The sequence below is a fragment of the Actinia tenebrosa genome, unplaced genomic scaffold (genome assembly GCF_029948245.1).
Source record: "Actinia tenebrosa isolate PJP-AT-01 unplaced genomic scaffold, QUT_ActTen_1.0 PGA_scaffold14__42_contigs__length_11649687, whole genome shotgun sequence".
NCBI classification, from domain to species: domain Eukaryota; kingdom Metazoa; phylum Cnidaria; class Anthozoa; order Actiniaria; family Actiniidae; genus Actinia; species Actinia tenebrosa.
In genome coordinates this window covers 5,020,913-5,034,510 of record NW_028292574.1, presented here as the reverse complement: position 1 = coordinate 5,034,510, position 13,598 = coordinate 5,020,913, and the positions used below count along the sequence as shown (strand labels likewise).

The 13,598-nt window shown below is 35.0% G+C and overlaps 2 protein-coding genes and 1 long non-coding RNA gene across 7 annotated transcripts in view; 2 read left to right on the top strand and 1 right to left on the bottom strand.

The window, feature by feature from the left end:
* The window catches only part of LOC116298282 (uncharacterized), a 3,875-nt gene extending 3,352 nt beyond the window's left edge, over positions 1-523 (top strand). The window contains exon 4 of the mRNA XM_089029927.1: positions 384-523. Coding sequence (XP_088886053.1) covers positions 384-523 — 140 coding nt within the window. The remainder of the gene's footprint in view (positions 1-383) is intronic.
* A 1,697-nt stretch (positions 524-2,220) lies between these two features.
* Positions 2,221-13,598, top strand: part of LOC116303072 (uncharacterized) — a 57,074-nt gene continuing 45,696 nt past the window's right edge. For all 5 annotated transcript variants that reach the window (XM_089030051.1, XM_089030050.1, XM_089030049.1 and 2 more), the window contains exon 1: positions 2,221-2,367. The gene's annotated coding sequence lies outside the window, so the exon portion shown is untranslated. The remainder of the gene's footprint in view (positions 2,368-13,598) is intronic.
* On the bottom strand, positions 2,924-7,524 carry LOC148911274 (uncharacterized). Its single transcript, XR_016119801.1, has 3 exons — positions 7,088-7,524; positions 3,129-3,204; positions 2,924-2,977 (listed from the first exon to the last, which is right to left on the bottom strand). It is a non-coding gene; the product is annotated as an uncharacterized LOC148911274 (long non-coding RNA).

Here is a 13,598-nt window from a genome sequence, read left to right as displayed (position 1 = left end):
AGATCTCAAACTTTCTGAAGAATCCCCTGGGAGAAATAAAGTCGGCATGGATGTCTTTCCACCCCTCGACAATACTAATGGTTTTGACGCGCACACCAATAGGCGTCGAGCCACCCCCCTATCCCCACGCTCTACCGCTACTGGATTACGTCCCTCCACAACCCAGACCATTAAGGAAAAAAGCTCGCCACAGTTCAGCACTTGCATGTCCACTGTACATCATAAGCTCTCTTGCAATGAACATATATGCTCTGTATTCAATAATTCATCCACAGGCTTTCTAAGATGAAACTTGCAAATTCACCAAAAACTCATCAAAGCTAACGCATACAATACCCTTTTTCGTCCTCAAATTGAGTATGTGTGGGACCCTTTTACCCAAGTGAACCAAAATAAGATCGAAATGCTTCATAGAAGAGCAGCCACATTTGATTGTAATGACTACAGCCGCGAAGCAAGTGCCACCGCGATGTTGGAAGAGCTTGGTTTGCGCAGTCTTAAGCAGCGCAGAGCTGACCATTGATTAGTTTTGCTGTACCATATTTTTTTAAAATTATAAACAACTGTACAAAATATTTTTTTTTTATTATAAACAACTTAGTTGTTGTAGATCTCTGTAATGAACTGATACCCTTGACAAGAAAGTTAAGAAATAATCACAACAGATCCTTTCAAATTCCTCGAGAAAAAAAAAAATACAATACAGCTTTCTACTATGCACAATAAATCAATGGAACAATCTACCCACTGAATTACTCACAGCCCCAAATGTCAATGCATTTTAAAGTGGGGTCTGTAAATTAGAACACTAACTTTGATCCTGACCTACCCGAGCACTTAAGCCTCGAAGAAAGGGCGTGCTTGTAATTTGGTAAATGTACATGTACCAATGGCGTCAACAGAAGCGAAGAGAGGAAAATAGTTTTTCTCCGACCTTTTCCCTCTCTTCGCTTCAGTTTACGCTGTCACCCATGGTAGCCTGGTATCCATTTTTGCTGTTAGCATTGGAATCTCCTTCCCAGACGGATTTGGCCGAGCCCGTCCCAGGAATATGAAATGAAAATGTAAACATTAAATAAATAATTTTAATTTTAAAGATATTTATGAAGTTTAAATGAAAATCTGTTACAATGACATAGAAATTTTAAATTTCAGAAAATGAAAGAAGGAATGAATAAAAAGATTAACGTTTAAATGAAAAATATTTTTTACGCTTTTAAATAATTAAGCCATGATTTAAATATTGTATTCGTGGATTAATTATTTTATTTGTGTATTAAATATTGCTACCATTGCCATGCAATAGATGGCCTTGTTTTTAATATAGCACTAAACGAGTTGCTCGTCTTTCCAATCTTGTTCTCACTTAGTGACAGTAGTTGCCATTCTACTATCAAACTCTTCTGTGTCATCTGTATCTGAACAAAGTTCAGCCAATATTTGTTCTTGCTCGCAATCCTCATCAGAAGATAATCCAGATTCTGCACTCCCATCATCTATTTTGTTCCACTGTATGAAGATTGTGTATTATATGCCCTCTGAACTGTATTTAGTTTAACCTTGCTTTCACCACGGCACTGCAGTTGATGTAACTTCAAATGCTTATCTAGGACAGCTACAGTTTGTTTTCTTAAAGAGCCATCATCAGGCATCGCAATCCAGTTGTAGTGTTCATACTTTTTTCTTGCCTCTGCAGATTTCTTTTCAGTTTTGTCTTCCTTTCTTTTTTCTTTCTTCTGTTCAAGCAATTTTAAGTGTTCTAGATAGCTCTTAACGCACCTATCAGCTTCATGCAGTGACAGCATAATTCTTTTTTTTTTTTTAATTTATTTTCACCTTATTTTCATGCACAAAAAGCTTTGGCCCTCCCCTCAAGACTTGCACAATTCTTTCTGTCCCTCCCTTTTAGCCTGCATGAAAAATGATGACCCTCCCCCATTTGCACCAGTCCTCCCCCTCCCCCTCCCCCTCTCCCTCTAACCCTAACCCTAATTCACCTGTCCCTTACAAGTTTTTCGAGAACCCTCATTAAAGTGAATGAAGTAAAGGTAGAGAGACCGTCAGAATACACTAGAGAGTTTTGCTTTTTGCGGTTACTGCATTGCTTATTGTTTTTTTATCATCCTAAGTATAATAATTAATATTATTGTAATATTGATGCATTTGAATTATGAATAAATGTGATTTAACAAAGGCACCTACAATATTAATTTTCAGCATGAATATTTCAATGTGATCTGAAGAGCACACTAAAGCATAGTCAGTAAAGGTTAAGGTCGTTGATAGCGGTGGATGGACCTTGCCATGCACATTTAAAAGACAAGACCGTGTAGTCTTATAAACAGTTTGTGCGCAACAAAATATCAGGTAAATATATATCTTTTATTAATAATAATAATAATCTTTATTCACGTGTGAATACACTTTAGCATGAATATACTAATTGAGGACACAAAGTAACAATAAAAAAAGAAAATATAACAGTTATCAATAAAATCCATATTAACATTAATATATAAAATTTTAAATATCTCAAATCTATAAAATATCTTACTTAAGATCTACGAGAGTGCTAGTAAATATTAAATATAGTTGAACAGTTATTCGTAATAATGGCCATGTATACCATACCAGTAAATCAATATTAAACCACAATAGTCTTAGGTTTTTATTTAAATCCTTCTTCAATCTTGTATGAATTTTGGAGTATTAACAGCCAATTTAAATCGATCTTACTGGCAGGTTACCCTGGCAATTACTTCCCCGCTACGCCACGTGGAGGCTACCGTTCTTCGTAGCGGGCACGCCACTTACACAAAGACAGAAAAAACCGACTGATAGGCAAACCACACACAAAATAGATACGTACGTGGAACAGAAACAGAAATTAAACTGAAACACTGACATTTAAAAGGAATGCACATTAAACCGAGACACACATGCATCTAGCTTGGCTGTGGTACTGTCCAGGGGTTCCCTGTCAGATGAATATGATGTTATTATTAGAATGGATAGAATGAAACTATTATTTTATTTCTGTCATATATAGTATGACGACAACAACAGCAACAGTAACAATGATAAAAGCAACATTCTAAAAATCAGAAACAGCATTATTGTTTACTTACATCTTCAGAATAAGGCTTCAAATCTATGGTTACTTTGTAGTGCTTGGCTGACACTTCACTGGTTAGTTTTCCTTGACTTATAAAATGATAAAATATATATTTTAAGCTATCGGTAAGATAGATGAGTCTTGATGAATTTCAAACAAGAATGAATTTATCAAAGAGCAGTACCTAACGTTTTTGTTGATAACTATCATTGGCAAGGCTTTATTCTGAAAAACACACACTTAAAGATAGTCAGTAAAAACGCGAAACGCATCTATCATATTCTATTTCTTCCATTTTTCCAGTCCATTCTCTCGAACCTGCTCAATTTGTCCAAAATGAAAATAAGTGTTGAAATTCAAAATAAAAAAATTATAAATTGTTCCAAAAAACTGCGAAGCAACTTTGTATTAAATAATCATAAAGCTAAACATACCAAAGGCATTTAATTTCTTATGCCCCTCTTATAAAATGTGGAAATTCTAAATCACATAATACAGTTATTCATCGATACCATGCCCAAGTAAATAACATTTCGGTATACATCGTATCATTCGAATGTGCTAGCACAAGAGAGTACATTTCTTCATTCGCAATGCGCAACTAAAAATACAATGTCCATCGTTTCCTTGGAATATACCAGTACAAAACAGTATGCATCGTGACCATCACAATATGTTATTGCAAAAAAAGTACACTCCTTCATTTATATATTCGCTATAAATAGAAGTTCTATATACATCGTAACAATCGCATATGCTGTTGGAAGACCGTGCAACCTCGTCGTTTATATCATCCGCAATTAAATTACATTACGATATATATAGTATCCATCGAATACCACGCTGTTGAAAGATACTACACTTCTTCATTTATAATGCGCAATTAAAAAACATTAAATAATATGCAGTTGCAAGACGGTCCCCTTCTTCATTTATATCATTCGCAAGAAATTAAGGCTCAGTATACATCGTAGCCATCGAATATGCGCAAGACAGTGCCAAAGGCAAAACATACCAAAGGCATTTATTTTTTTATACTCCTCTTATAAAATGTGAAAATCCTTAATCATATTATAATACAGTTATTCATTGATACCATGCCCAAGTAAATAACACTTCGTTATACATCGCATCCTTCGAATGTGCTAGCACAAGAGAGTACATTTCTTCATTCGCAATGCGCAACTAAAAATACAATGTCCATCGTATCCTTGGAATACACCAGTACAAAGCAGTATGCATCGTGACCATCACAATATGTTATTGCAAAAAAAGTACACTCCTTCATTTATATATTCGCTATAAATAGAAGTTCTATATACATCGTAACAATCGCATATGCTGTTGGAAGACCGTGCAACCTCGTCGTTTATATCATCTGCAATTAAATTACATTACGATATATATAGTATCCATCGAATACCACGCTGTTGAAAGATACTACACTTCTTCATTTATAATGCGCAATTAAATAACATTAAATAATATGCAGTTGCAAGACGGTCCCCTTCTTCATTTATATCATTCGCAAGAAATTAAAGCTCAGAATACTTCGTAGCCATCGAATATGCGCAAGACAGTGCCAAAGGCAAAACATACCAAAGGCATTTATTCTTTTATACCCCTCTTATAAAATGTGAAAATCCTTAATCATATTATAATACAGTTATTCATTGATACCATGCCCAAGTAAATAACATTTCGGTGTACATCGTATCATTCGAATGTGCTAGCACAAGAGAGTACATTTCTTCATTCGCAATGCGCAACTAAAAATACAATGTCCATCGTATCCTCGGAATACACCAGTAAAAAGCAGTATGCATCGTGACCACTATATGTTATTGCAAAAAAAGTACACTCCTTCATTTATATAATTGCAATTTCATAGAAGTTCAATATACATCGTAACAATCGCATATGCTGTTGGAAGACAGTGCACCTCTGCGTTTATATCATCCGCAATTAAATTAAATTACGATATATATCCATCGAATACCAAGCTGCTGAAAGATACTACACTTCTTCATTTGTAATGCGCTATTAAATAACATTCAACAATATGCAGTTGCAAGACGGTCCCCTTCTTCATTTATGTCATTCGCAAGAAATTAAGGCTCAGAATACTTCGTAGCCATCGAATATGCGCAAGACAGTACACTTCTTCATATGAATCCTGCACAACTAAATAAGAGTTCAATATCTATTTTTTCGAATATGCCAGTACAAAACAGCATACATCGTGACCATCAGGAGATGTATTGCGAAAATGTACAGATCTCCATATATTCCATGCACAATTAAATAACATATATACATCGTATCTATCGAATACATTGTTGAAAGATGCTACACCTTCTTATTTACAATGCGCAACTAAATAACACTTCAATATTCATCGTATTCTTCGAATATGCTAATACATGTATTTGTAACTAAGTTAAAGTTTGTTAATGTCGTGCGCAGGTTTCATAATGGGGAATGGAAAATATCGCAGTTTACCAATTATCTCGTGGATCGCATATGGACGTTACAGTTTTAGTTATGTGTCGTGCAAAACAAAACAAAAAGTAGTACATGGAATGGGTCGAATATGCTGTAGCAAATCATAATACCATGTCCATCTAAAAAACAGTTTAATATACATCGTATCCTTGGAATATGCTTCAAGAAGACGTTAAGCCTCTTCATTTATATAATACACAATTACTGAATAACAGTTCATTATCTTTTTCGAATATATCTTTCGAATATGCCTTGGCAGGAGTGTACTCTTCTTCATTTAAATCATTCGCAATAAATAGCAGATAAATATACATCTTATCCATCGAATACATTTTTGAAAGAAACTGCACCTCCTTATTTATAATGCGCAACTAAATCGTCGTATCCTACGAATATCCTCATACATATATTTGTAACTCAGTTATAGTTTGTTAATGTCGTGCGCAGGTTTCAAAATTGGGAAATTGAAAAAATCGCAGTTCGCTAAGTATCTTATGGATCGAATATGGACCTTACAACTTAAGTTACATGCCGTGCGAAACACGAAACAACAACAACAAAAAAAAGGAAAAAAAAAAGAAGTACATCGAATCGGTCGAATATGCTGTACATTTCATGATACCATTTCATCTTAAAGAACCGTTTATTATACATCTTATCTTTCGAATATGTTAAAATAAGACAGTAAGCGTCTTCAATTATATATTGCACAGTTATTGAATAACAGTACGACATATTTTTGTAATATATCCTTCGAATATGCCTTGGCAATAGTGTACACTTTTTCATTTATATCGTTCGCAATAAATAACGGTTAAATATACATCGTATCCATCGAAAACGCTTTTGAAAGATACTACACTTTCTCATTTACAATGCGCAGATAAATAACATTTCAATAGACATCGTATCCATCGAATACGTTAGAAAATATATTTGCTACTCAGTTAAAGTTTGTTAATGTCGTGCTGAGGTTTCATTATGGGGATTGGAAAAAATCGCAGTTCACTAAGTATCTTGTGGATCGAATATGGACGTTACAGTTTTAGTTACATGTGGTAAGAAACAAAAAAGAAGTACAAAGAAGTACAAAGATAAGAATTAGAATAATAAAACAAGGTTTACCGAATTCAAAAATAGCAAAATGCGTTGTATTTATTAACTTAACTTACTTAAATTCCTTAACGAACTTAATTACTTAAACTTAAATTACTCCGAAGATGAAGAAATCAACGATTAAAATGAATAACTTACGATCTGACCAAAACATGTTCTTGTATGGTTAATGTTGTGAAACAAGCTTGACCCTAAAAACGCCCATTTGGAGTCTATGTGTTGTAGAACAATGATGAATATTTTTATGACAAAATATATGTCATGAAGGTTTAAAAGAATAATGTTCCGAGGGTTAACGAAAGATGAAGATACTGGTCGAAAATAGGTAGAAGGAAAAAATGATAGACTTACTTATCGAATGCCTCCTTGGTCATTTGGTTCCTTGGTTCCTTGCTTTGTAGATTCCTCGCCTTCATGATTCCTTGATTCCTTGGTTTCTTCTCTCCTTGGTTTCTTTCTTCCATGGCTTCTTCCCACCTTGGTTATTCCATCCTTGAGTATTCCCTACATGTTTCCTTCCTTCACTGCCTAATTGCCTTCCTACCTAACTGCCGTAGTGGCTAACCTTCTTTGCCACGTCTTTCACGACGTCTCCCTGAACGCAGCGACAGCATGCCCGAAAGAAAGGCATAAACTATCCCCAAGGCCCGGCAACCGGGGCGGCGTCCTTCGTCGAGGCATTCGCTGCAAAGCTAGGCCTCTCCGCGACAGAAAGTCACAGTTTAGCCAACGGCGATGTCGGCGCAACCGCTTCTTAACTTTATTTGGTTCCTGTTGAAACTCGTGGTTTGAAGCCGCAATAAGTCCCTTGAAACAAACTCTTGTGCTTGCTTCGAGGTGACGTATTGGGCGCCATTGCCTTTTTTTACAATCGTCTTTTCAGCTAATATTTACTACGTTTGCCTTTCCCAACAAGGCTACTTTGGATTCATGGCTGATTTCGCTTTGTTCCCTTTCAGCCCTTTCATGAACTCGTGAATTTCTGTTTAATCATGCATTTAACTTTCATTCATTTCAGTCGTTTCATACTTCGTAGCCTCAGCCTCATTGTCTCAAATCTCCCCGAACGCATGGCCGGCATGCCCGAAATCCAAGAGGCTTATAGTATCCCCAAGGCCAGGCAACCGGCGCGGCGTTCTTAGGCGAGGCATTTGTTGCAAATTTACGCCTCTCCACGACAGAAAGTCTGTTTGCCCTTGCCCTTTTTTGACAAACGTCTTTGTAGCTAGTATTTATTACTTTGGTCTTCCCAAGCAAGGCCAGTTTGGATTCATGGCTGATTTCACTTTGTTCCATTTCAGCCCTTTCATAAATATATGTTATGATTATTTCTTTTTTTTTACATTACTAATATGTGGTATCTGGTAATTGTAAATAATGAACTCCGACAATGAAGAAATTATTGTTCTAAATATATAAATTACGTATACGATCTGACCAAAACCTGACTCAATTAACCAACCAAATAATACGCATCCTTATTATCGTTATCTCCCAGAAGGTATGGCCGGCATGCCCGAAATCCAATTGGGTTATATTAACCCAAGGAGGGGCAACCTGCGCGGCATTCTTTGGCAAGGCATTCGCTGCAAAGCTACACCTCTCTCTAAGTCACAGTTTGGCCAACGGCAATGTCGGCGCAACTGCTTCTACAATTTTTTGGGTTCCAATCGAAAATACCGGGTTTGAAGTCGCAATAAATCCCTTGAAACAAACTCTTGTGCTTGCTTCGAGGTGACCTATTGGGTGTCATTGCCCTTTTTTTACGACGTCTTTCATCGGCACATCTTCACATCTAACTGAAATTACTATAATTATGATAACTATTTAACTATCTATTATGACTATGTAATAGCTATTTCTTTTTTTATATTGCTAAAATTTGGTATCTAATTATTGTTAAATTACCCCAGAGATGAAGAAATTAATAATCGAGATATATAACTTACGATCTGACCAAAACCTGACTCCATTAACCAACCATTGCGCATTATTGTTCTTGAACCATTCGGAGGTGCATTCTTGTGTGGTAATGTTTCATAGAAAGGTCGAACCAACAACACCCATGTAGACTAGACTTACTTGTGGAGTGGTGGGGAAGGATGAGGTCCAAATCAAGCTTGTCTGTGGTACTGCCTACCAGGGGTTCCCTGTAAGATGAATATGAAGTTATAATAAGCTAACAGCAATATCAGAAGAAGCAGCAGCAATAACAACAGCATTGTAAAAAAAAGAAACCGCATTATTGTTTACTTACATCTTCAGAGTAGCCTTTAAATCCACAATCACTTGGTGGTAGTTTCTTGACATATCATTGCTTTTTCTTGAATTTCTAAAATAATAAAATAGATAATTATTACACTTATAGGTAGAATATGTTTTATAAATATAATTAGATAACAAGATTATTGATTCGAATAGGGTAAAAAAATCAAATAAGATTACCTGACTTTCTGTTGATATATGTCATTGCCAGTGATTTAATCTGAAAACACGCACACTAAAAGATAGTCAGTAAAGAAACTAAATGCATCAAATAGATCCTACTTATCCTTAATACTTCTCACAATACCGATTTAAATCCAATGCGGCTGCTATATAACCTATATATACCTATACCTTTATTATGAACATCTTTGAAGGAATTTTTAAAAAAAATTTGAAGGCATACTTATTTAGGCAAGCCTTTTTTATGTAGTTTTCACGAATATTTGTTCATACTTATATTTTTATATTTTTATTTATTTATTTATTTTTTGTTCAAGCATATATTTTTATAGTTATTTTATTATGAATATATTTTAACTTTATTATTCATTTTGATCGCTTTAAATTTTTAACTACAAACGGAAAACTTTCAAAAACAAAGCAGCAGGATATGGAAAAAATGTTAGAAGATAATAGTCTAAACCATGCAAGCAGGCAAGCAGGCAGGCAGGCAGGCAGGCAAGCAGGCAAGCAGGCAAACAGGCAGGCAAGCAAGCAGGCAAGCAGGCAAGCAGGCAGGCAGGCAAGCAGGCAAGCAGGCAAGCAGGCAAGCAGGCAGGCAGGCAAGCAGGCAGGCAGGCAAGCAGGCAGGCAGGCAAGCAGGCAGGCAGGCAAGCAGGCAATTAAGCAGGCAAGCAGGCAGGCAAGCAAGCAGACAAGCAGGCAGGCAGGCAGGCAGGCAAGCAGGCAATTAAGCAGGCAAGCAAGCAGGCAAGCAGGCAATTAAGCAGGCAAGCAGGCAGGCAGGCAAGCAGGCAGCAGGCAGGCAGGCAAGCAAGAAAAAAGCTAAATAAACAAACAAACTGAAATATATGCATATATTAGACAAACAAATTAAACATTAAAGAAACAAAGAAACAATTATAAACTCATACAAACAAATAACAGTGATAGAGTTGACCACCAATAGCAACTTGCATTCATTTCGCACCATCTCCAGAACCAAACTCATTTTTAGTTTTCCGATTCCTTGGAGGTTTTTTGTCATTAGCCTGAAAAAGATAAATTTCTATAAATTGCCCTTTTTCTGAATCACTATGACGTCACTGCTTGTTTATGTGGGGGATAGAATTGCCAAATTGAATTGCCCTAACCCTGACCCAAAATTTGCTCCTAGCAAAACAATTTCATCTAAAATGGCCTGGTTTTCAGATTTAATATGTGTTAATATGCACCAAGAAATATTCTGAGAGTTTGCTGGCCTTATTCTACTTGACTTAGTGGATTGATACGGGTTTTAGAACAATTTTCGATGAATTTGCATTGATTTCAGACCCCCTCCTTTGCATTAAAACATTAGATTGTTTTGATGTCACGTCATAGTGAAATAGGGCAATTGAATTTATACTATACCAACTTTTATCTGTAAAATGCTGTTTATCAGCTTATCAAGTTATTTTTGCGTGTACAGATCTTCAAGAGTTTTGGTCTTACAAAAAATGTATTGACTTACAAAAAAATGTTAAATTTCACCTTAAACGTCTTCAAGCTTCTATCTTTTTCTGTTTTTCACTTCTTCATTTTATCTTTGTCAACATTGTCTGATCAGCCTTCAGCAAAATAAGTGGGTATTTACCCTCTGGTTACCCCCCAAAGAGGCAAAGTATTATGGGGATGTGAAAGTAGAGAATAAAATAATTAATATGTTAAATTTTTGTTAAGGAAAAGATACTGTAACTTCAGGGGTCTACTTGCTTCATTGGATATTCTTGAATATTTGAATGGTAAAAAGTTTTCATGTATTCACAATATACCAATGAATCAATACTGAAAATATAAAGTTAGAGGTGGCATCAGTCAATCAATCAATCAGTCAATCAGGCAATCAATCAATGATTGAAACTATATAAATGTATATAGAACTAAATAAATGTATGTAACTAAATAAATGTAGAACTAAATAAATGTAAAGAACTAAATAAATGTATGACACTAAATATTAAATAATTAAATGTATGGCACTAAATATCAAATGTGTGGCACTAAATATTAAATGTGTGGCACTAAATATTAAATGTGAGGCACTAAATATTAAATGTATGGCACTAAATATTAAATGTGTGGCACTGAATATTTAATGTGAGGCACTAAATATTTAATGTATGGCACTAAATATTAAATGCGTGGCACAAAATATTAAATGTATGGCACTAAATATTAAATGTGTGGCACTAAATATTAAATGTGTGGCACTAAATATTAAATGTATGGCACTAAATATTAAATGTGTGGCATTAACTATTAAAGGGGACATCAAGACTTAGGACTCATAAAGCAATTGGCTTACTGATAATGGATTAATAAGCAATACGAAGAAATCTGAAGTAATGTTAATTGGCACGAACCATGCTGTGAAGAATGCACGACAACTTCAGGTTGTATTGGATGACAAACTGTTAAAACAGTCTGAACATTTTAAGTACTTAGGAGTGAATATCAATAATCGTCTTAATTGGAGCAAGCATGTTTCTTACATATCTTCTAAAATTTATCCAAAACTTAAGAAGCTAAATAGGATTTCACCTTATTTAAATAGAAATGTACTTTTAAGAATATACAAACAGACTGTTCTACCAATATTAGATTATGGGAGCATAGTTTGGGGAGACTGTGGGAAGCGGAATGCACAGCGCTTAGATCGCCTTAAGAATCAGGCAATGTGCATCATTTTATCAAGTGATCGCAAAACTTGCACTCAGGATATGCGTACTTAGTTAGTTCTTTTAACTTTATCTAGTAGGTGGCGTTTTTTAAGACTTCAATTAGTTTACAAAATCATTAATAATATAAACTGCCCAGATCATCTAAAAAATTAAATAGTGAAGAGATCGGACTTGCATAATAGACCGCTGATAGATATGACATTACTGAACATACCAAAAACATCTTCCACAATGGGGCAGCTATCATTTAAGTTTGCTGCTGCTAAGGATTGGAGTGATTAGCCTAAGGATTTGAGTTAGCTTAGCACTTTTTCAATTTTTAAAAACAAGCTTTTTAAATATTTTTTAGATTTTAATAAAAAAAAATAGCATAAGTGTACTGTACGATAGATTTTTTTTTCTTCATATACTTATTTCATTATTTAACCAATAATCTACACTGAGGCACGAAAATCACACCTTTGGATATATCTTTTGTAGCCTTAATGTTTCTGTTTTGTTTTCTTTTTCTTTTTCGAGCCCTTGTATACACTTATTTCAATAAAGTTAGTAACCAAAAAACCTAGAAAGCTGATAACACTGAGCATCATGGGAAAATTATATTTTAATATCAAACAAGTAAAGCTTTTGATTTGCAGCTTGAGGATGCTCAGAAGAGGTGAGACTGTAACTGGTAAAAGATCTAAAATCCATCAACATGCAGTTATTAAAGCGGTTGAAACATTAAGATTAATGTATCTACCCATAATCCTTGTTGGTCTCAGCTTTGTAGCTTTTCAGGTGACTTAAGCTTTATTGAAATAAGTCTATACAATGGATATACAGTCAATTAAAAAAACGTTGTCGTCAACCGGCTCAAGCCTACGCGACTTGACTGAAAGGAATATGGGTAAAAATCACTGAAGCGGTTAAATATTCGTTCTGAATTAATTGTTCCCGCTAGTAATAAAGGTAATAATGGCAAGAAACAATCCATCAAATGCATGTCTTTGGATTTAGGGAAAGAAAAACCAAGTAGTTATGATTCAGTTCACAAATCTGAAAATATGGAGGCATTAAAAAACGTCTCCTCCAACTCTTTCTGCTCGCCTATGAAGGTTCGTGCTGTAAACCTGCAGGCATATATAACTAGTCAGATAAAATTATGGAGTCAACTCGGCTTCAATGATTGTTACCCAGAGTTCCTTTCGGTCCAGTCACGTAGGCTTGAGTTGGTTGACGACAACATTTTTTGCATTGACTGTATGTGTTTTGTGGACACGGGGTTTTCTTGTTTCTGTGTATATATATGTATATATTATACTTAATTTTCTCTTTTATTATATTTATACTTTTAGGTTCTTAATCACAGATTTTAGCATAGATTTTATTTAGATTCTTATACCAGCTGTTCTATCGTGTCCAGCTGATTGGATTTTTAAATCAGGGTAAATAAAGATATTATTATGGCAAGTTTTATTTGTCTGTATATATCATGTTTACATTGACCAGCTAGGCTGACTAAGTCTAGGCTGGTTAAGTTCATCATTTTTTTCAATCCTTTCTTCAGCTTATGCATATTCATAGAACTTCTTGACTATGTTAACGTTCTGGCTTAAAATCCATTTCTGACATCGTTCTATAAGAAAGTTCACTTCCCTGTCTGTATTTGTAATTGTTCTTAGGTCTTTTCTTAGCTGTTCGTGATGTCCTGCGAGAAAGTCAAACACTAT